This window comes from Tursiops truncatus, chromosome 1 (assembly GCF_011762595.2).
Source record: "Tursiops truncatus isolate mTurTru1 chromosome 1, mTurTru1.mat.Y, whole genome shotgun sequence".
NCBI lineage: Eukaryota > Metazoa > Chordata > Mammalia > Artiodactyla > Delphinidae > Tursiops > Tursiops truncatus.
The window spans coordinates 30,488,056-30,513,498 of record NC_047034.1 but is presented as its reverse complement, the minus strand read 5'-3'; the positions used below and the strand labels follow the sequence as shown (position 1 = coordinate 30,513,498).

Genomic DNA, 25,443 nt, shown 5'->3' with positions numbered 1-25,443 from the left:
CAACCTCTTGTCTTCTCATTCTTTAAGACAGAGTTCTGGAGTATAAAATAACTCTTAAAAATGGAGGCACCGATAAATCAGTGTGTGTAATTTTAAAAATTGGTTAGAGGAAAAAGGATTTGGGGAATTAAAGAGTGATGAGTTTTGAAAACTATCTCCATATACTGATACATTTTCAAGTGACTACGTATCTTAAAATCACCTTTTCACTACAAATCTATATGAAACAGTCAATCCTAAAAATCAGTTTTAAAAATACCTACTATTAACATCAACATCTGGTCTTCATACCTGCTACTCTGTAACCCTGTAAACCATTACTATAGGTTGACTCACCTGTTGTTGTAACTCATCTTCTGTTGGAGGTTTAGTTTCTGGTGTGGGTGTGTGGGTAGGACTGTGACTTCTAATATCATTTTGAAGACCATAGACAGACTATATTAAAATAAAAACAAAATATGTTAGGACAAAATACCATTTATAGTCACAGACTTTCTAAAAGGTAGTTTCGTGTTATATATCCAGTAAGATAACTCAAAGCTTTGCTGCATATTGGATTAAGCTTCTTATCAAAATTCAAAAGGCACTGCTATCGTAAATGCTATCACAAATATGGATGTAAAATAGAAGCACAGCTTTTTGGAAAAAATACGTGGTTAGATTAACTGACAGAATAATTGATTATATGAAAAATAACCAGCTTAGTGTGATAAAGTGTGGGGGTGGGCTGAGAGTACTAAGTTGGGGAATGACAACACAACACAACACAACATCTAATACATATTGATTTCAGAATAAAATAGAGGTGGATATAGAATAGAATAAAAATGTAATAAGCCAGCGTAAAAATAATCTGAGTTGTTTTACATAGGAAAGGAATGGAGTACTAAGGAGAGAAACTAAGTTAAGAATTCCATTGCTGATTTGGTCTCTGATGGTATGATAAAGACACTCCAGGGTGCTCCTACTTTCCCATCTCAAAACTGGGTTATTTACCTTACAATACTGGCCTTGTCACTTGGTTCCATTGGATGCCATTTTCAAACATCAGTGACCCCTAAGGTTTTGCACATCTTTGAAATTCTTAATGTCCCAGTGCTTCTTTACTATTTTGTCAAAAGAGCAAACCCACTATTTAGGAATGCTCTATTTTGAGAAAGACCCATAGTATATATAAATAAAGATCTGGGGACTTAAAGGGACAAAAATTCATTCCCAACTGAAGGTGAGGCATCTCACATGTCAACTCAAGGAAGAGGCCAAATTAATTTTTGTTTAAATTCAAAGTATTATTACTTTAAAATAAAGAACTTAATGTAGCTACTGAGCACTTTTTCTTTGGACATGAGGATGAAGGATGAGGACAAGATAAAGTTTCATGAGGCCCACAGAATTAAAGTTACCAAATAGTGGAAAGAAACTGTTGAAATCAGCAGAGGGTAGATGCTTAACCAAGCCAGTTTTCAGGCACATCACCAACCTTACCAGTAACTCTAAATTCAAATGTGTTTTGTTAACTGACCTGTTTTCACTTGGACTCCACCTCTTCTTAATGTTAACCTTTTGGCTCTATACCTGGGCCCCTTTTCCTTGTGACTCCCTGTTATTTGGCTCTTAGCCCATCTTTAACATATTTGACTTGGTTTTCAGACTATCTTTGGTAGGTCCTTCAATCTTCCCTCCTTTGCCATAGCCCCAGTCTATTGAAACTCAATTCTTGTTACTGGGCATACATTTCAACCCAAGGAGTAGCATATACGCTGTGAATTAATTATTAACAGGACTGAACTAAATGGATTGGACTGTTTCTTTTTCTTTCCTTTTGGCATTTATTCAACGTTTATTGAACACCTACTATATGCTGGATATAATGCTAAGCATTAGGGATATAGAGATAAACAAAAATAGGTATGCTTCCTCTTTCATTGGAACTCACAACCTAAAGGTTACACAAGAATCACACAAATAAACATGATTAAAACTGTGATAAGTATCATGAAAGAAAAGAATGACAAAAGCATAGTGCCTAGAACAAAAGGAGACTTAATTTCCACTGAAGAAACAGAAAAGCCCTGCATGAACTACTACTACTTGCTTCTGAGGGTGATTAAATACCATAACCCTCTGAACTCTGAAATAACGGCTGACGTGGCTATTTAAAAATTAGGCAAGTGGGGCTTCCCTGGTGGCGCAGTGGTTGAGAGTCCACCTGCCGATGCAGGGGACGCGGGTTTGTGTCCTGGTCCAGGAGGATCCCACATGCCGCAGAGCGGCTGGGCCCGTGAGCCATGCCCGCTGAGCCTGTGCGTCCGGAGCCTGTGCTCCGCAATGGGAGAAGCCACAGCAGTGAGAGGCCCGCATACCGCAAACAAACAAACAAACAAACAAAATTAGGCAAGTGAAAGATCACTAATAATGAAACAATCGTACTTTCCAATGTCTGCTATTTTTTCAGTTGTCTCACGCTAATTTTTGATAAAGAAAATAAAAAAGATTCTAAGGTGTGACCTTTCCATTCTTGCTTACATTGGTTTAACTACTTAAAGTTCTTTAATAAGAATCTCTAGTTCATGTAAAAAAATGTTTTTAAGACAAGATAGCTGACAGTTCTAACAGTAAGTTTTTTGGTTAAGATTTAAAATAATGTAAAAGATTTCTAGGGCTTCCCTGGTGGCGCAGTGGTTCAGAGTCCGCCTGCCAATGCAGGGGACACGGGTTCATGCCCCAGTCCGGGAAGATCCCACATGCCGCGGAGCGGCTAGGCCCGTGAGCCATGGCCGCTGAGCCTGCGCGTCCGGAGCCTGTGCTCCGCAACAGGAGAGGCCAAGATTTATAGAAAAATTCTAGAAAATTTCTAGAAAAAAACACAATTTATGGTGTCATAGAAGTAAAATGATCCATAAATTATCTTCTAGCTCTACATTTCTAAGATTATTTCAATTGCATGCATTTCATGTCGTCTTCATGCAGTTCTATATAAGACCCAAGCCATTGGGCAGTGTTGTTTCAAGTAGTCTTCCAGCAGCCTGGCCACTGGCTCTGAGGTTACTGGGAAGTTTCCTTTTTAGCCTTACATGTAAGTAAACATCATGAATTCTCCCTTTCATGATTCAGGGACCAGTGATAGCTGGACCCAGATAGCTTCATTTTCTGGGGATCAGTGATAGCTTTTAACTTTGATTCTTGGCTAGAGTGAAAATAGCCATGAATAATGCAATTTTATGTTCAGGGCTTAATTTATGGGTAAAGGAGGTAAGAAAATTGATCCTATTTTGGCTGACAAGTTATGAGGATCATTTACAATGTAAAAGGATTTGCATTTTTTAGAAAAATTAAATGTATTAGAAATCTTGGCACAGGGTGGGTAAGGCTAGAGAGAAAGATAAATAAAATTTTCTCAGTGTCTTAATATTTGCAGATGCGGGGAAATCAAATTAACTAATTGGGATCCATTTTGAATTTTAATAGCAAAGATAATTACTAAACCAAGATGCTTTGACTTGATTAACACAGCTTTTATTCCCCAGGGTGCCTGGATGAGCACTTTTCATATGTAGTATCATCCAAATGAATACTGAATAGGTTATTCATTAAATGAAACAGATTTGACTTTCTACTTAAATCTGTTCATATGTGATTTCACTTTACATTTCAGAAGAGATCTAAGAAAATTCTCTCCTACTTTTTTTTTTTTTGTCAAGGGGAGGGGACTTTAAAATAAGAACTAAAGTGTGCAGGAAGCTTCTATGCCTTTCTATGTGGAGTGGAATTTCTGGGATTTTTCTAACTGGTGATGAGGGAGGGAATACTTCTCTTTCCTTTGGATTCTCAGCTCAACTGGAGAATGATTGTGACCATGTCTGATGCCATGTGGAGGAAGCCAGTGCAGACGGAGGGCAGAGAAAGGAGACTGGAGAAGAATGAGAGAGAGAGCTCTGCCTGTGTCTGAGTCCCTGCGTCCAGTAATATCCAGGGCTAACTCTGCCCTGGCCTACTCCCAAGGTTTTAGACTATTCCACTCTTTTATCTATTTTGAGCAGAGTTTCTCTTGCCTGCAAGTTTATTGTACTTCTTACTTAAAACACTTTTGTGCTGCTCTAAGATATGAATAATTTATCCCATTTTATAACACATTAAAATTTAAATTTCCACATTTTGCATATGGAAGTAAAGAAATACCAATATTTTCATGTATAAACAGCTATAAACACTGCAAACTAATGCTTCCCAAATTTTCAAAAAGAATGATGCAATGTGATGCACTGGTAAGATATCATCACTGAGTATAGTGCTAAAGGGAGAGTGTAAACAATTACTTTATTAATCTTTAAGTTCTAGCTCATCAATCCATATACTTTTTCTTCTGAATCAGAGCATAGCTCACTTGGTGTCTGTTGGGGGAAACTTGACACAACGTAATGTATTCTGAACTCTTCAAAATTCATAAAGTGGAGAGAAGTGGCTTAATGTACTTTGGGAGAGCTGATAGATTTTTGAATTTGGTTCCACAAAGCTCGTCCCGGTACACTCAGGCCATGCTGTGAGCAGAGGATGAGAGGAACTGAGTAGGGCTGATCATAAGAGAGAGGGGCCAATAGGCTTGCTTTGGTCTGGCTTTGCCTCTTTTTCTGAGATATGCTAGGGGCAAAAGCTTTTGAGCACCTCATCTGAATGGATTTTATGGCACTTTTCCTGTGGCTTCTTTATCCTAACACCAAGATAAACTGTCTTACAAGAAAGAAAAGGTACTTGGACGGTACTGGGGCCTTTGAACATAATGCTATGTTTATAGGGATGGAAGAAGAAGACATTAAGAAATAAGACTACAAAAAAAATGTTTAGTACCTGCTGCTGGGACACATATCCTGGAAAATGCTGCATAAGTAAAAAGCTACAGAAGAGAAGGTCTTGAAGTTTGTGGGATGTTTGATCTAGTGGCACTGACCTTTGGCTGTGTCCTCAGAGTGATTGCTCTAGGCCAGACATTCTTATGTGCATCAACCATCTTTTAATGGAATAAATAAAAATGTCTTCTACATGTATGTGTTACTTTAAAAAAATGTAGATACTTCTGCTATGTGTTTTCAAGCAATTATATTAAATGTCATTGAATTCAGAATAGCACTTTGTTTTTGTTACATACTTCCTCACATAAGAGATCCTGAACCTATAACCACTATTCTATAGTTGTGTCACTATAAATTAAATTCTGATGTTAAAACATGGTCCTCATACGATATCTATAATTAAACATCTTTATGATGATGTCTTTTTTTCTTCATGTTTTTCTCTAACAAGGCCCTTCTCTCATGAGTACCACTTTTTCTCAGATAATCTCTACCTACTTTTCCTCATTTCCTGGGCTCCAAAAGAGATACCTTTTTCTGTTAATGGCTCTTCTCTCAGCATCCTTTTCCTTTCACAGCCACCCCCCAACACACACTTTGGGACCTTGACACACTTGAGAATCAGGACGGGGGCTATTTCCTGGGGACAGAGGAACCGACAGAAGTCCAGGGCTTGAATTTCCAGATTTTCTTCCAGTCAAGCAACAAGGAAGAGCAGGGAAGATACTAGAAGGTACTCATGAAATGGAATAAAAGGGTTTTTTTGTGTGTTTGACATCCTCTAAACAGTCCAACACATTACCAAGATCAGCCCAACAAACGTCAATTTTACCTTTCGTGTTTTGTGTGGATTTCTCATTCTGGATGACTTCTTAATGTCCACTTCAGTGGTATTTACGCATCCAGGCTAGAAATGGAAAACAGAGACAAAGGAATCTTTGGGTGTAAAGTTTTTGATCAGTGCACTCACTCTCCAGAACCTGAGCAAATGCTGTGATGACACAAGTCCCTGGCCGCCCTTTTCAAATGGCCACAGCCACTTCTCTCAGCAGTAGCCAGTGATGAAATGCTTTGCACTCTTTTACTCCTCAAGTTTAAAAGCCTTCAGATACCATTCTAGAATAACTCCCAGAGAAACAGGAAAAAGAAATACAAGAGATTTGCATGTGAAAGTGGGTGTTAGTATTATTAGTAGCTGCTAACCCAACAGATTTAGAGCAAGGGTGTCCAGAGACTAAATGGGGTGATACCCCCAGCTGATACCTGCATTCAACTTCACTCAGAGTGTACCCTCTCTGATGACAAAGACACTGATGGTTGCTTGCTTCTCCTAAGTTAGAAATCCAATGGCATTCAGTTGAACCAGCTCATATCCCAGAGTAATTTTTCTACAATGATTCATGAAATCCAGTGACTTGGAATATTTCTTTTCTATAGACAGAATGTGCAATGGAGTTAATGGTTAAAATGAGGAAGATGAAGAAAGCAACTGGGAATAAATATACCATGCTTCTTCTCAGGAATTCCTGACTTTCTTTTTTGTTTCCCACAGGCAGGTGAACCCCTTTAAAACAGGGTGGATTGGAGGAAAAGGGTGGACAGCCTGCTCCTTGTTTTTTGACAACCACAGAAGTGTCATTTTGCCAGATTTATCATTCTGTTGCAAAGAAACAAAGAGCTGTAAAGCTTCTTTTTTATTTGGAGAAGAAGAGAGGAAGAGGGAGGGAGGAAGAAAAGAGAAAGAGAGAGAAAAAGGAAGAGGGAGGAGGAGAAAGGGAAGAGGAATAGAAAGAGAGAGGAGGTAGGGGAGAGAAAATATGAATCAGGAAACAGAAGAAAGGAGACTTAAAAATACTTGGGATCTTAAATCTAGAAAGGTCCTCAAACATCACTTATCCTTTAGAAGTGATTGGAAGTTATCAGTTATATGGTTGTGTTTCCTTTACTTTCAAGTTTTGATACAAGATGTAGGGATCTCCGGTACTAGTAAAACTTATTACATTGCACATCTCTGCTCAATTTCTCTATTTTCCCCCCACAGATTGAAAGATCATTAGAACATCAGTTATCCTTGAAAGTGACTCCAGAGAAAATATGAACGTGGAAACAATCCTTTTGAGGAGTTGGGATGGGGTGGTGGGAAAGGCAAAAGGCAGCACTGATGTGATTAGGGAAATAAGAAGTTCTCCACAAGTGCTGGTAAGCAATAGGGATTAGCTCTTTGTATAATGAGGACATAGGACATTTTCCTTAAAGAACCCTCCCCTGATAGTACAACTATTGTGACAAAACTCCACCATAATGTTGTAAGTGATAAAGAAGTAAATCATTTTTTTCTTTGTAGGTTATATGTGAAATATATATATATATACTGTAATACACTGCCCTATAAACATTAAATAAACTATAAGTTTTGTTTGCATATCTATTTAAGAATAGAAATAGCTGGTTTAGCACCGTGGTCTGCTTGGAAGTGTAGGAGGAAGGAAGAGCACCCTCCTGGGTGAGACTTATTACTAACTGACACTGAGCATTCACTTAAACTTTATCAGCATGAGGCTGATCAATATATGATATTCTGATTTAATTTTCTGTGGCTGGTCTAGGCATAAGTATGTTTTAGCCTCCCCACCAACTGCTCCCCACCTGGTGATTTTAATATGCAGCCAGGAGTCATAACCATTGATCTAGAAGTAACAAAGATAATGTTTTAAAACATGAACAATGTGTGTTCAATTCCTATACAATTTCCATTTCCTTGCAGCCTTCCACCCCTAAGCTCATTAGGGAAGTGTAGGCAGTGAAATTCTTTAAGCTTTCATCGATATATCAAGAGCCAAGCATGGCAAGATAGATCATAGGAGATTTTCTTCTATATGTTAAGGAGTGGGATAAATGAGGATATGATATACAGGAAAAGGAAGGCATGTCCCTCTTTGACCAGGGGAAAAAGAAAAATAAAGGTAAGAGGCAGCACTCAACAGGTGTCCTCGTTTTCCTCCTCTAGAGAAGAAACCCTAGGGGGAAAGAAAAGAGTGATAGAAATGGTCAGACAATTATGAGGGAGCCTGTAATGTGTGGGTGGTATAGCTAGTCCCATTTATATACCTAGAAGAATCACCACATGCCATCACAGCCAACATGAATCTTTACAATTGGAGGTGGCAAGAGAGATGAGCCTGAAATAGTGTTTCCCGAGGCTTGTATACAGCAAGCAAGAGACCCAGAGTTTGTTGCATGCCTCAGTAGTAAAGGAGGTAGAAGTTCTGACAAGATTAACAGATGGATGGGAGCCTAAGGTTGAGACCAAGGCCGAGGTGTGCAGGGGTTTTACACTGGGAGCAAATGTCTGGAACACAAACTCCAGCAGTGAGTGCCCAGATATGAGATGGTACCCCCATGATAGCAGTCCTAGGAATAGACTCCACTGACCTAGCTAAAGCAGAAATCAGAAAGAAGCCAGAAGATCATATAAAAATAAAACATTTGTACTCCAAACTGCTATCAAAAACAACCTTGCATAGCAGCAGGGAGAGGTGGAAAAAAAATTCAAAGTATGATCACTTATCCAAAAGTTTCCTAGCAGATGATTTAAATGATTGTATCATGCAGAGCACACACATTGAAAACTATCTTTCAAATGGGTTTCTGAGAAAAATTGGCCAATTATAAAAAATACAGAAAATATATTTTCTTTATGCACATGAGAAGTCTGAACTAATAGAACTTGAAAACTCCTTCTGTTATAAGCTAGAATTCTAAATCAATCATACTTCATACCAAGTCATACCATATGGGTATTGACAAATGGCCCCAGAAATTGTGTCAACCACTGAAGGCAAGAAGAGGAAAGATTTTTTTCCCTTGCATAAGAATGTATCTGACTGCAGTCTCAAAATGAATTAGAATTTTCATTTTCAGAGTTAAAAGAGCATGGCCTTTCAAATTTAGTTAATGAGCCATTAGCAGACATCTAAAATTCTATTTGAACCAATTCTTAACACCATTAATCAGCAAATTAATAAGAAGGCATTGATCCTAAAAGTAAACATTATTAGAAGACTGAACCCTGAGGTAATGTCCCATAACTCTGCTCCCATTCCAGGCTAATGAAATATGCCAGTTCAAAATTTTTTGCTAATGGCAAAATGGTTAAAATAATAAACTGGACCTGGGATGCATGTCTCAGTGAACTTCCAGCTTCCTTTCATTTCTAAAGAGCCTCTTAGGACAGCTAATGCTTAGACAGATCTCTGGTACCTAAGTTAAATAGGGGATTCTTGAATATTAAAAAAGCTTAGATGCCCAAAGTCATCTAGTACATTTCTGAATAATTAAGGTCATGACCTAGTGTTGATACTTGCAAAATAACTGCTTTCAGACATCAGGCACTGTGGTGAATGAAACACAGCAATACATTTTTTGGGGGAATTTTAAAATAATTTTAAGAATATTTATTTCTGTATCTAATTGTCAGATCTAGTGATAAATGGTAAGATATAAAAATGAAGGTATGAGGCTTCCCTGCTGGCGCAGTGGTTGGGAGTCTGCCTGCCGATGCAGGGGACACGGGTTCGTGCCCCGGTCCGGGAAGATCCCACATGCTGTGGAGTGGCTGGGCCCGTGAGCCATGGCCGCTAAGCCTGCGCGTCCGGAGCCTGTGCTCCGCAGCGGGAGAGGCCACAACAGTGAGAGGCCCGCGTACAGCAAAAAAAAATTAAAAATAAAAAAAAAGGAAGGTATGGCCATACTTCAATATTCTGTTAATATAATAAGGATGCCAGACAGATGAATCATTGCAATGTAGGAGCATAAGGACTGGACAGAAGTTGGCAGAGGGCATTACACAACAACAGAACATTTCAGACATCCATTCTTATGTACATTCTGTTTCTCCTCACCAATATGGCAGACAAATATTTTTTAAAATTTTGCTTTTAAGCAATTTTAATCCCAATAAGACCTTGTTGGCCTTGGTATTTTAAAAAGGCAGTTATCTTTTTGAAGCATATATAATATATACCACTAGCCGCCAGCAGATCTGCTTGAAATGTTATGCATAAATTGTTTTTCTGAACTACAAAACATATCTTCCCAATAAGGTATAAATAACGTTACCATTATCAAGTAGGCACTCAGTAAAAATGTTCAAATATGTACTATTTTACATATATAATATTAAGTACACAGTATTATTGGATTTAAGGAATAATAAAGTTGTATTTACATTGGCCTAGAAAAGAAGCATACATTATTTCTAGTAATTCAAGGATGAATTTATTTTAAACAGAACTAAGCTGTGCTGTAATATTACTATACTACTATTTATTAAAAGTAGAATTTAATGTCTTGGAATCCATTCTTGAAGGGGCAAAATGATCATAATATTGAGAAATATTACTGCCATAGCATTCATTTAAGTGTCTTAATGAGTTGCAAAACAGAAGCTGGGATTCTTGCTTTCATTATTATAATTATTATTTATTTTTTACATCTTTATTGGAGTATAATTGCTTTACAATGGTATGTTAGTTTCTGCTTCATAACAAAGTGGATCAGTTATACATATACATATGTCCCCATATCTCTTCCCTCTTGCGTCTCCCTCCCTCCCACCCTCCCTTGCTTTCATTATTGATATTTTATTTAAAAGCATCTAAAAATCATTTATTTCCTCTCATGACATAATGCATTTTTATTAGTTGTAGTGGAAGGCACACTTGTTTTCAGGATAACTTAGGATATCTTCAGGATCCTTGGTGAAGAGCAGCACTATTAATAGTAATGGAGAACAACTATCTTTAAATTCAATCAACTGTAGCTGATGTGTAACTGGGCAAAACAATGTCCTAAGTGACAAATAAGCGGAGATTTAAGAATGAGGTGGCATATAGAGCTGACAGTAAGGGATACACATATTCCTGGAAATTTAAAAATCAGACATGACTCTGGGAAGATTAAAATTTTGAATATATTTAATTATTGGTTCAAACACAATTAAATTATTGAAAATGATTTGTCCTTCTGTAACACTGTACCAGTTTTAAAAACACAATTTGCAGTATATTGTACCTCAATTAAAATGATCCCTTACTCTTATACAAAGTAATTCTAGATTTTTGAAGTGTTCAACCTCAGGATATTTTTTTAAAGAGCCAATTCAAGCTTTTCTTTCTGTTTTGGCACTTGCCAATTGATTTAGCTTCTGATTCTTTCAGCCTTGCTGACCCACCAATTTACTAAACGTTAAACACAGACTGAAAGAAGTTGTTTGTGGCAATTACCCTGGAATTCCTTCCATTCACATTCCTCTATAATACTTACTCATTTGATTCCTACTCAATCTTATTTGTTGGCTATAGATTCTTAATTAAGTAATCCTACTTCAATGTATTTTATGAATGAATTCCACATGTCAAGAGGCACGAGGAAGTCTGCTGTAGCAGAGGGGAGGGAAATGTACCATGACACTTTGGAGTCGTGGAAAGTGGCTAAGTTAGGTAGAAATTATAGACCATGGTAAAATCTTTGGTTCAGTTCTAAACACAAGTGGAAGTCATTGGAGGGTTTTAAACATGAAAGTGACTTGGTATGCTTTAGATTTTTAAAAGCTCACTCAAGCTTTATGTCTTTCACAAAAATGGACCTAAATGTAAAATGCTAAACTATAAAACTCCTAGAAGATAACATAGAAGAAAATCTAGGTGACGTTGGGTTTGGTGATGACTTTATAAATACAACAGCAAAGGCACAATCCATGAAAGAAATAATTGATCAATTGAACTTCAATAAAATTAAAAATTTCTGGGGGTGCAGTTAAGATGGCAGAGTAGGAGTACGTGGAGTTTGCATCTCCTCACCACTAGGGCACATAACAGGCACTGGTTGGGGACCTCAGACACCTAAGAGAACACGAGGAACCCCCAAGTGACCAGGTAGGACATGGGGGAGAGCAAGGGGGAAGGAGAAGTGGAGGAGGAATGGGACCGGTACCCTGAGGGGTGGCTGGGGAAGGGGAGGGGTTTCCACACTTGGAGGGGCCCACTCACCATGAGGGAATCAACAGGGATGGGGAGAAAACCTTGGGGGATCAGAGGATTAGAAGGGAACATGGCCAGTGTTTCCCCTGCCCAATCGGGCCCCATGGAGCCTGCTTGGGTACTGGGCCTGATCCTCCACACTCTGAGGCCCTTCTGGCCAAGCAGAGCCTAAAATTTACCACCCAACACCCCCAGGGCATTTTCGGGATCCTGAGCCTAGGCCTGCCGCCTCCCCCAGACTAAGCCCCTCCCTGCCCCAGCCCCACCCCCAGGGCATTTTCCAACTGTGAGTGTCCTGAGCCTAGGCCCCTCCCCTGCCTAAGCCCCATCCCCACAGCCAAGGCCTTTTCTGGTTTCTTTTTTTCTATTGTGGTTCTGTTTTACCTTGCTGTTGTTTCATTTATATATTTTTTTCTAATATATTTTTTACTTATTAATTTTATTTTTTATTCTTTGTTACTGTTATGCTCCTTTTTTTTTTTGGCTGCACCATGTGGCTTGTGGGATCGTGGTTCAGAAGCTGGGGGTCAAGCCTGAGCTCCTGTGGTGGGAGCACCAAGTCCAAACCACTGGATTAACAAAGAACCTCAGACCCCAGGGAATATTAATCAAAGTGAGGTCTCTTGGAAGTCACCATCTCAGCACCAAGACCTGGCTCTACCCAACTGCCGGTAAACTCCAGTGCTGGAAGCCTCAGGCCAAGCAACCAGTAAGACAGGAACACAGCCCCACCCAGAAAAGAAAATGAGATGACAAAAACATATGTTACAGATGAAGGAGCAAGGTAAAAACCCAAAAGACCAAATAAATGAAGAGGAAATAGACAAGCTACCTGAAAAAGAATTCAGAGTAATGATAGTAAAGATGATCCAAAATCTTGGAAATAGAATGCAGGCACGGATCGAGAAAATATAAGAAATGTTGACAAAGATCTAGAAGAACTAAATAACAAACAAACAGAGATGAACAACACAATAACTGAAATGAAAAGTACACTAGAAGGAATCAATAGTAGAATAACTGAGGCAGAAGAACGAATAAGTGAGCCAGAAGATACATTGCTGAAATAACTGCTGAGGAACAGAATAAAGAAAAAAGAATGAAAAGAATTGAGGACAGCCTCAGAGACATGTGGGACAACATAAAACATCAACATTCAAATTATAGGGGTCCCAGAAGAAGAGAAAGAGAATGGGCATGAAAAAAATTTGAAGAAGTCATAGTTGAAAAATTCCCTAACTTGGGAAAGGAAATAGCCACCCAAGTCCAAGGAGTGCAGAGAGTCCCATATAGGATAAACCCGAGGACAACCACACCAAGACACATAGTAATCAAACTAACAAAAATTAAATTCAAAGAAAAAATATTAAAAGCAGCAAGGGAAAAGCAACAAATAACAAACAAGGGAAATCCCCATAAGGTTATCAGCCGATCTTTCAGCAGAAACTCTGCAGGCCAGAGGGAGTGGCAGGGTATATTTAAAGTGTTGAAAGGGAAAAACCTACAACAAAGATTACCCAGCAAGGGTCTCATTCATATACAACAGAAAGATCAAAAGCTTCACAGAGAAGCAAAAGCTAAGAGAATTCAGCACCAACAAACCAGCTTTACAACAAATGCTAAAGGAACTTCTCTAGGCAGGAAACACAGGAGAAGGGAAAAGACCTACAATAACAAACACAAAACAATTAAGAAAATGGTAATAGGAACATACATATTGATAATTACCCTGAATGTAAATGGATTAAATGCTCCAACCAAAAGACACAGACTAGCTGAATGGATACAAAAACAAGGCCCATATATATGCTGTCTACAAGAGACCCACTTCAGACCTAGGGACACATAAGACTGAAAGTAAAGGGATATAAAAAGATATTTCATGAAAATGGAAATCAAAAGAAAGCTGGAGTAGCAATACTCATATCAGATAAAGTACACTTTAAAATAAAATCTGTTACAAGAGATAAGGAAGGACACTATGTAATGATCAAGGGATCAATCCCAGAAGAAGATATAACAGTTATAAATGTTTATGCACCCAAAATAGGAGCACCTCAATACATAAGGCAAATGCTAACAACCATAAAAGGGAAAATCAACAGTAACACAATAATAGTGGGGGACTTTAATACCCCAATTACACCAATGGACAGTTCATCTAGATGGTAAATAAATAAGGAAACACAAGCTTTAAATGACACAATAGAGACTTCCCTCATGGCACAGTGGTTAAGAATCCACAGGTTTGAGCCCTGGTCTGGGAAGATCCCACATGCCACGGAGCAACTAAGCTTGTGCGCCACAACTACTGAGCCTCCACTCTAGATCCCACGAGCCACAACTACTGAGACCATATGCCACAACTACTGAAGTATGTGTGGCTAGAGCCCATGCTCTGCCACAAGAGAAGCCACCTAGAGCCTGTGTACCGCATGAAGAGTAGCCCCAACTTGCCGCAACTAGAGAAAGCCCACACGCAGCAATGCAGCCAAAAAAATAAATAAATAAATTTATTAAAACAAATAAATAAATGATGAAATAAACCAGACAGATTTAATTGATAGTCATAGGACATAGCACCGGAAAGCAGAAGAATACACTTTCCTCTCAAATGCATACAGAACATTCTCCAGGACAGATCACATCTTGGGTCACAAATCAAGCCTCAGAAAATTTAAGAAATTTGAAATCATATCAAGCATCTTTTCTGACCACATGCTATGGAATTAGAAATCAATTACAGGAAAAAAAAAACTATAAAAAACACAAACACATGGAGGTTAAACAGTGCACTGCTAAATAACCAAGAGATCACTGAAGAAATCAAAGAGGAAATTAAAATATACATAGAAACAAATAATAATAAAATATTGTGACCCAAAACCTATGGGATGCAGCAAGAGCAGTTCTAAGAGGGAAGTTTACAGCAATACAATATCACCTCAAGAAAAATCTCAAACAATCTAACCTTACATGTAAAGCAACTAGAGAAAGAAGAAAGAAAACACAAAGTTAGTAAAAGGAAAGAAACAATAAAGATCAGAGCAGAAATAAATGAGATAGAAATGAAGAAAACAATAGCAAAGATCAATAAAACTAAAAGTTGGTTCTTTGAGAAGAAAAACAAAATTGATAAACCTTTTGCCAGACTCATCAAGAAAAAAAAGGGAGAGGACTCAAATCGATAAAATTAGAAATGAAAAAGGAGAAATTACAACTGACTTCACAGAAATACAAAGGATCAAAAGAGACTACTACAAGCAACTATATGCCAATAAAATGCACAACCTGGTAGAAATGGACAAATTCTTGGAAAGGTACAACATTCCAAGACTGAACCAGGAAGAATTAGAAATATAAACAGACCAATCATAAGTAGTTAAATTGAAACTGTAATTAAAAATCTTCCAACAAACAAAAGTCCAGGACCAGATGGCTTCACAGGTGAATTCTATCAAACATTTAGAGAAGAGCTAATACCTATCCTTCTCAAATTCTTCCAAAAACTTGCAGATGGAGGAATGCTCCCAAACTCGTTCTACAAGGCCACCATCACCCTGATATGAAAACCAAAGATATCACACAAAAAAATTACAGACCAATATCCCTGATGAACATAGAAGCAAATATCCTCAACAAAATACTAGCAAACTGAATCCAACAACACATTAAAAGGATCATACAACATGATCAAGTGGGATTTGTCCCAGGAATGCAAGGATTCTTCAATATATGCAAATCCATCAATGTAATACACCATATTAACAAATTAAAGAATAAAAACCATATGATCATCTAAATAGATGCAGAAAAAGCTTTTGACAAAATTCAACACCGATTTATGATAATAACTCTCCAGAAAGTGGGCATAAAGGGAACCTACATCAACATAAGAAAGTCTGTAAATGACAAACCCACAGCAAACATCATACTCAATGGTGAAAAACTGAAAGCATTTCCTCTAAGATCAGGAACAAGACAAGGATGTCCACTCTCACCACTGTTATGCAACATAGTTTTGGAAGTCCTAGTCATGGCAATCAGAGAAGAAACAGAAATAAAAGGAATCCAAATTGGAAAAGAAGAAGTAAAACTGTCACTATTTGCAGATGACATGATACTATACATAGAAAATTCTAAAGATGCCACCAGAAAAATACTAGAGCTAATCAATGAATTTGGAAAGTTGCAGGATACTAAATTAATGCTGAGAAATCTCTTGCATTCCCATTCACTAACAACAAAAGATCAGAAACAGAAATTAAGGAAACAGCCCCATTTCCTATTGCAACAATAATAACAAAAAGACATAGGAATAAACCTACCTAATGGAGAAAAGACAGCCTCTTCAATAAGTGGTGCTGGAAGATCTGGACAGCTACATGTAAAAGAATGAAATTAGAACACTTCCTAACACCATACACAAAAATAAACTCAAAATGGATTAAAGACCTAAATGTAAGGCCAGACATTATAAAACTCTTAGAGGAAAACAGGCAGAATGCTCTTTGCCGTAAACCACAGCATAAGATCTTTCTTGACCCATTTCCTAGAGTAATGAGACTAAAACCAAAAATATACAAATGGGACCTAATTAAACTTAAAAGCTTTTGCACAGCAAAGGAAACCATAAACAAGATGAAAAGACAACCCTCAGAATGGGAGAAAATATATGCAAATGAATCAACGGAGAAAGAATTAATCTCCAAAATATACAAACAGCTCATGCAGCTCAATATCAAAAAAACAAACAACCCAATCAAAAAAATGGGCAGAAGACTTAAATAGACATTTCTCCAAAGAAGACATACAGATGGCCCAAAAGCACATGAAAAGATGCTCAACATCACTAATTATTAGAGAAATACAAATCAAAACTACAATGAGGTATCACCTTACACAGGTCAGAATGGCCATCATCACAAAATCTACAAATAATAAATGCTGGAGGGGGTGTGGAGAAAAGGGAACCTTCTTGCACTGTTGGTGGGAATTTAGATTGATACAGCCACTATGGAGAACAGTATGAAGGCTCCTTAAAAAACTAAAAGTAGAACTACCATGTGACCCAGCAATCCCACTACCTAGAGAAAACCATAATTCAAAAATACACATGCACCCCAGTGTTCATTGCAGCAATGTTTACAATAGCCAGGACACGGAAACAACCTAAATGTCCATCAACAGAGGAATGGATAAAGAAGATGTGGTACATATATACAATGGAATATTAGTCAGCCATAAAAGGGAATGAAATTGGGTCATTTGTAGAGACGTGGATGGACCCAGAGACTGTCATACAGAGTGAAGTAAGTCAGAAAGAGAAAAACAAATATCATATATTAATGTATATATGTGGAATCTGAAAAAAATTGGTATAGATGATCTTAGTTACAAAGCAGAAATAGAGACACAGACGTAGAGAACAAACATGTGGATACCAAGGAGGGGGGTGGCATAAATTGGGAGATTGGGACTGATATATATATATATATATATATATATATATATATATATACACTATTGATACTAAGTATAAAATAGATAACTAATGAGAAACTACTGTATAGCACAGGGAACTCTACTCAGTGCTCTGTGGTGACCTAAGTGGGAAGGAAATCCAAAAAAAGAGGGGATATATGTATATGTATATCTGATTCACTTTGCTGTACAGTAGAAACTAACACAATATTGTAAAGCAACTATACTCCAATAAAAATTTTAAAAACAAGATGTCCTTCAGTAGCTGAATGTGGTACAGGTATGCAATGGAATATTTTTTAGCACTAAAAAGAAATGAGCTATTAAACATAAAAAGCCATGAAGAAACTGATATGCATCTTACTTAGTGAAAGAAGCCAATCTGAAAAGTCTACATATTGTACGATTCCAACTATATGACATTCTGGAAAAGGCATAACTAAGGAGAGAATAAAAAAATCAGTGGTTGCCAGGGGTTGGGGAGAGGGAGGGAAGAATTGGTGGAGCACAGAGGATTTTGGGGAGCAGTGAAACTACTCTGTATCATACTATAATGGTGGATACATGTCATTATACATTTATTCAAACCCATAAAATGTACAATACCAAGAGTGAACCCTAGTGTAAACTATGGATTCTGGGTGACAATGATATTTCAATGTAGGTTCATCAATTATAACAAATGTACCACTCTGGTGATGTTGATAATGGGGGTGGCTGTGTGTGTGGGGAGCAGGGGGGATATGGGAACTATCTATACTTTCTGCTCAATTTTTCTGTGGACGTAGAACTGCTCTAAGAAACAAAGTTTATTTAAAAAAAAAACTCACTCAGGAGTCGTGATTAGTTTGGGAATGGTTTATTGGGATGAGGTCAGGGCAAATAAAGAAAAACATAAAACCCCCAAAATAATTGAAATCAGAATCTCAAAGAGATATTAACAATCCTATGTTCACTGTAGCAATGTTCATAATAGCCAAAGTGTGAAAACAACCTAAGTATCCATTGACAAAAGAATACATAAATAAATTGTGGTGTCCACTGGCAGAAGAAGAGATAAATAAAACATGGTATACTCATACAATGGAATATTATTCAGCTTAAAAAAAGAAGGGAATCCTGCAACATGTGACAACCCAGATGAACCCTGAGAACATTACGCTATGTGAAGTAAACCTGTCACAGGGAGACAAATACTACATGATTCCACTTTTATGAGGTATCTAAAAATTGTCCAATTCACGGAATCAAAAGGTTGTTTCCAGGAGCTGGGGGGAAGGAGAAATAGGAAGTTGCTAATCAATGAACATAACACTTGAGTTAAGGAAGATGAATAAGCTCTAGAAAGCTGCTGTACAACATTATACCTGTGGTCAACAATAACGTATTGTACACTTAAATATTTTTATGAGGCTAGATCTCAGGTTAAGGGTTTTTTACTACAATAAAAAATACATAAAAAGTGAGTTGTAGACCTAGAGTAAAAGAGCTAAATTTCCAAAAGACTCACTGTGGTATCATTGTTCCCCATTGCTCTTTATTAAGAAATTAAAGATTAAGACCCCCAATGAAAAGAATCATTCATTGTAGAATGTAGAAAATCTTTGAATAAGTCACTTATTTAAAGGGTTATGCCACTTTTAAAAATGATACTAATATATAAAAAGAACAAAACAACACAACTACAAAAGAGTTAACATCATGGGGTATATAGTCTCAAAAGAGTTAAGCAACTGCTCCAAGTCTTGGAGTCTCCACCTACACAGAGAGGGCAATAGTAACAGCACCAAATTCAATGCTGCATGAAATAGTGTGGAACGGGTTCATCATGGCTCCTGACACAGAGCACAGGAAACACATTAGCTGTTATTATTATTAGCAGTATATCTTGACATAAAGAAAACAATCATATAGCAAAGGATTGAGTCCTTCTCCCATGCTTTCAGATGGTTTATTAGGATCTGAGAAAACTGCTAATTAAAAACAAACCAGTTGAACTCTACTGAAAAGCAACAAACTTTAGCAAATTTAAGGCCAGATATCATATTTAATAAATAGATGAGTAAGTACTATTGGGGGACTTATTATATGGTGGGGATGGAGACAAGGGTGTAGAAGTACGTTCAGTTCAAAATTCTTCAGATACATCAAGTCAGGCACCAGATTAATATCTTTGAATTTCATTTCATTAATGGTAGCTTCAATTTTTCATTTCCCAAGGGCTAACTGCTACATTTGAAAATATGCAATGATAAATGTCTTTATGTTGGAGTTTCTGATAATGAAATTTAATTGGTTTTGAAAATCCAGTTTTTGACTGTGAGGAAGCATATACAATTGTAAAAAGGGAAAACAGCAGAGTAGAGGAGAAATTTTCTAGAACTTTCTGGGTTTTAAAGGGGATTTACTTTTTTTCCTATGAATTTAGATTGTTTTAAATTTTAATTTAATTATTTTTCTCAAGAAAAAGTTCATTTGAAACAGATACTTGGTGTCAGTTTAAGAGAACACAGCCTTTCTTTTCTTTTTTTTCAGTACAATTTGTGTATCTGGGGAAAAGTAAATGAAAAGAACAAAACAGAGCCTAAATAATAACTTCTCTCTCTGACATCAGCACTCATACTGGCTCTGTCAGGATACTGGCAGGTTGAGCCCATTTGTTTGCCCAGTCATCCCCTTACAGACTGTGTACACGCGTGTGTGTGTGTATGTGTGTGTGTCTGTATGCACATTTTAACTTTCATATGATTTTAAACCTACTGAAAGAATTTCAAGAGTGGTTCAAAGGACTATATCGACTCTTTTTTTTTTATATTCTTCAGTTGTTAACATCTTGCCTGATTTATTGTCTTTCTCGCTATATACTTAAAAGATTACCTATTGACCTTTTCCCACTGGCAAACTGAATTTTAGTTCAGCTATAGTAGGAATAGTCCAAGAGGCTGGCTTCCCAGTAGCTCATTGGAGCTAGAGGTTGTCCTTCCCTCCTGACACTTGCCAAGGATACATACTATCAGTACTTGAGATCAATACTATACTCTTCCCACCTCTTTGAGTGTTGGCTGTTGGTCCACAGGGCTTTGCTCTAAGCGTCACCCCAACAATTATCCACATTCTCACCATTTCAGAAGACATAGGTCAGAAATCTAGGCACAATATTTTGAAGAGTTGTCAACCCACTGGCTATAGAAGGACTGACTTAATAATAGGGAAAGCAGTTTTTATTCTATACTTGGCTCATGTAAAAAGCATCAGATATTACATAATAATAGGACACTGTATCTCCAAGTCTATTTAAGGATGGAAAGAGCAAACAGAGGATAAAAGATATAACCAGGGAGCAAAAAAGAGTAATTTCATTCATAGAGGCTCATGATAGCCACATTGTCAAAATATTTTTCAATCCAAAGATACAGGTTAGAGTAAGAGAGAGAAACACTATTATTTTTTCATAGCACAAAGTAAGAGTTAAATTTGGATTAACACAATTTGGATTTTCTAAAACAGTTAAAAGAATCAGTAACAAGATCACAGACTATTGATAGAGAAGGCAGCATCAGGAACATGGGCTGATTTGAGGATTAAGGACAGAAAATTGCATCATTCTTACTGACTCTGATATAATTTGTTTCTCATGGACACCACAAAACTGACAATGCCAAAAGTTGCAATAGGATTATCACTGATACCTTTCAAGGGAGATATTAGGAAATATATTAAAGTTCTGCTACTGTTTAAGTATCAAATGAACACATTAAATTATGCATGTAAATTATATGTGGTACAAAATTAAAAGTCATCTCCCTTACAATCTATAGAATACTATACCTGCTGGTTCCAGCCCAGAATCAGACCTGGGGGGTTCTAGGTTTTATACCTGTTGTACTTATAAGGCACATTCCATGTTGTGGCTTTTTCCCCAGCAGCGTAGCATGGCTGATAATATTTATCTTCCTCTCAGAGATGCTGTGACAATGGACATATACTGTCCTATGCCTTCCTCAGAGAGCAAGCAGACATGCAAGACACATTAGACCACCAAACGAATGAACAGCTCAATTAATCATTTCAGTAATATAAAATAAAAACTAGTTAATGTGCACAAAGCTGACCCTCATGCAATAAAATATCCTGATATACACTATGAATTGACAAAGAAAGATTACATACTATTTAATAGTGATTACATGGAGTTTTGGAGCAAATGCCCATCTTTTAGTCATAAGTAAAGATTGAGACTTAGCTGTATGATCGTCAACAAAACTCCTCAGAGTTTTGCTTCTCTTGTTTGTAAATTAAGGACAATAATTACCCACCCTACAAGGTCCCTGTAAAGTATGAGTGACATAATGAATGCAAAAAGCTTTTGTAATCAGATACTTCCATAAAGGTACTACTCAATATTCTTATCATCATCAACAGAAATCCACATGTATTATTATACTCTTATGTCCATGTGGTACACATTAAACATGTGTTTCAGTTGAAAAACGTACATCTGAACAGAGGCACAGCTTGAACAGCTAAGTACCTTTAGTGCATGGCCAATGCCAGAAATCATTGAGGTTTGTGATAGCTGATAAAGTTCTATTGATTTGAACCTGACCATCGATCCCTTGATTGGCTCAAATAGAGCCCAGTGACAGAAAAAACCTGTGTGCCTTTTAAACTACGCCAATGAGTGTCATTCAAAAGATGTGTGCAGGGGAGAGAGCAGGTATTATTAATTCACTGGTGAATCCAAAATACATCTATGATACAACATTAGGTTGCTATATGCCTGGCACTGGCTGAATATAGTTAGGGGCAAGCAGACTATATGTGTTAGGACTCTATCTTCTTATAAGGGGATGATTACCACCTCATGCCTGTCACTCGACTTTCAAAGCTTGCTTTGCTCAATATTGTGAGAGAGATTATAGCTCTGCTTAGAGAATGTGGAAATTAAAGTTGAGAACATATACATAACTTGCCTAAAGGTTAATATGGGTAGCAAGAGGCATTCTTTAGTTTAGGAATTACTCTTTCATGTTCTTCCTCTGGTGGTTTGGCAAGGAAATCACCTTGTTCAACTGGGAGAAGTGTGTAGGGTTAGCCCTTCTCCATTGATCCAGGGCTCTGTTGTCTCCACCTCCTGCTTAGAGGTTACCATAAGATAGCTCCATCAGCATCTGCATGGGTCACCCATGTCAAGGACAGGGATGTTCATGCTAGGGTCTGACCTAGTTTTCTCTTTTCCTCCCAGTTTTGTTTCTTTCCATTGCCCAAATTCTACTGTGATACTCACCCTCCAAGATGGTTCCTAATGACCTCCTCCTCCTGGTATCTACACCCTGTATAGTCCCCATGTTGTACCAGAGTTAGTCTGTGTGAACAAATAGACCATTGTGCAAGTGACGGTATGATACTTCTGAGATTAGTTCAGATGAAGTTTCTGACTTTGGGCTCTTTCTATCTTGGGGTGTCATGGGGAAGCCATGTCTTGAGTATCCTTATGTAGAGGTCTATGTTGTAAGGAACTGAAGCATCTCCTCCCGCCCACCATTTGAGTGAAGCAGATTCTCCAGTCCCTTCAGATGACTGCAGCCCAGGCCGACAACTTGATTGCAATCTCATGAGACACCCTAAGTCAGAACTACCCAGGAAAACAACTCCCAGATTCCTGACCCTCAGAACAAACAAAAAAACAAACAATTTGTTATTTTATGCTGTGAAGTTTGGGGGCAATTTGTTATGCGACAATAGATACTAATACATTTACTCAAGCTTCAAACCTTAATTCAAGCTTTTCTGATCCCCAAAAGTCTTCCCTGATTAAACCAGGTCAAAGGTATAATGCCAACTATTCTACACTCATTTACTCCTGCATTTTTTGTCTCCCTTTAAAAGCATGGTTACTAAAAAAACTTCAACCACCAATTATTAAACAATGACTATGTGCCAGGTACATAAAAGCAATTTACACATATTATTTCAATGTGTTCTCACTGGACCTATGAGGTAGGTATTATTATCCACATTTAACAAATGAGGACCCTGAGACTTGAAGACATTTAGTAAAATCACACACTTAAGCAGTAAGCTGGTATTTGAGCTACGTCTTTTTTAGCTGCTGTTACTCTTTTGATGCACTACATCGAACTTTGTGGCTGCATTAGCTTCCCCCTAGTCCTTAGCATTTGAGAGAGGGGAAAATATAAATGAAGAGAAGCCACAGTGTGTAGAGCTTATGCATGGTTGGAGGATTGGGAATAGAAGTGAGCAAAATGTTTCTCTCTGTCAAGCTTTGTGTAATCCATCATTTGGGCTCATGATAAAATGTTGCTTTACCCTACCTCGCATCATAGATATCTACATTAGAGAAATTACATAATTATGTATTAGGCTTTTCTGAAACATGGAAATATTAATGCCAAAATTAATACCATTGTGATACTTTACAGTAAATATTTCATTACAGAAATAAAAAATAAATCTAATACTAGCCAATTTTACTTTTGAATGTCCATGAAAAAGTCCTAAATAGATAAAAACAAAAAATTCAATATCACATTAAGAAAACAACACATTAAGAAAATTCACATATTATTAATAGATATAAGGAGAAAAAAGAATCCGCCTGCCAATGCAGGGGACACGGGTTTGAGCCCTGGCCCGGAAAGATCCCACATGCCGCAGAGCACCTAAGCCCATGCGCCACAACTACTGAGCCGGCGCCCTAGAGCCCACCAGCCACAGCTACTGAGCTCATGTGCCACAACTGCTGAAGCCCACATGCCTAGAGCCTGTGCTCTGCAACAAAAGAAGCCACTGCAATGAGAAGCCCGTGCACCGCAATGAAGAGTAGACCCCACTCACCACAAACAGAGAAAAGCTCACGCTCAGCAACGAAGACCCAACACAGCCAAAAATTTTAAAAAATAAATAAATTTATAAAAAAACAAAAACAACAACACTCTACACCAGCAGTCTTCTTTCAAGGGTGTTGCAAGGTCAAAATTATTATCATAAAAATACTATGACATTATGTGGTTTTCTCACTGTCATTCTCTCAATAGTGTACAGTAGAGTGTCCCAGAGATTATATGATATGTGACATAGCAATGGATTGACTGAAGAAGCAGACATGAGAATACAGCTGTCTTCTATTTAGCTAAAGATGAAAATGATTTGCAAAAGTGTAAAATAGTGCCACTCTTCTCACTAATTTTCCCTTTGGTATTTAAAATATGCCAATTTTTTTCATTAAAATTGTGCTAATAGTTTATTATGCAATTGGCTTCTTCTTTTTTAAATGAGTCAACAAATACATATTTTAAAAATTCCTCAGTTTTAATCTTTAATGTAGTAAATACCAATAGATAAAAATCATATAAACAAAAACTCTTTGGGATACACAATAGTTTTTAGGAGTGAAAAGGAGTAATAAGACAAAAATGTTTGAAAATCTCACCTATATAAGATACCAGTTAATGCACACTTTCTTAATTATATACATAGTTTTTTTTTTAAAAAAAGAACAATAGAAAAGAAAACTCCATTTATAACAACAACAAAAAAATTTAAAAAAATAAAAAGCTCATTTTGGTGATATCAGCATCATGGTGGCATGAAATGTTCCCTTTGACTCTCCCCTTCAATCTACAACCAGCAAAACATGCATAGCAAAACAAATGTTCCTCTGCCCAACATATCAAGACACCAGAGAATTCATACATCTGTACATCAAAAGGTGGGTAGACTGGAACACATAGAGGAGGCAGAACGTGAGGAAGAGCAGAAGAGGTGCTGATCCAGGCCCCCTGACCACAGAGGCTGACCTGCAACTCCAGAGAACCTAATAGTAGCAGGGGAGATGGTGCACAGCTTCCTGCACAACCTAGCCACAGCTGCACAGGTAATCAAGAAGCAGCAGCAGGAGGGCCTGAGACCCCATCCCTCTAGCCGTGGAGGTGCCTGTGACTCTGACCCCCACCCTCCCTGCAGCAGCAGAGCTGACAACCCAGGCGACACTGGACATGGTGGAGGTGCCTGCCATTCGAAAGCCCCAGGCAGCAACACCAGTGACAGTA

The 25,443-nt window shown here is 37.6% G+C and overlaps 1 protein-coding gene across 5 annotated transcripts in view; it reads right to left on the bottom strand.

Annotated features, from left to right (window-relative positions):
- The window catches only part of RGS7 (regulator of G protein signaling 7), a 592,608-nt gene that overhangs the window by 31,448 nt on the left and 535,717 nt on the right, over positions 1-25,443 (bottom strand). For all 5 annotated transcript variants that reach the window (XM_073801627.1, XM_073801618.1, XM_073801639.1 and 2 more), the window contains 2 exons: positions 5,680-5,754; positions 337-435 (listed from right to left, as the gene is read on the bottom strand). In XM_073801627.1, coding sequence (XP_073657728.1) covers positions 337-435; positions 5,680-5,754 — 174 coding nt within the window. The remainder of the gene's footprint in view (positions 1-336; positions 436-5,679; positions 5,755-25,443) is intronic.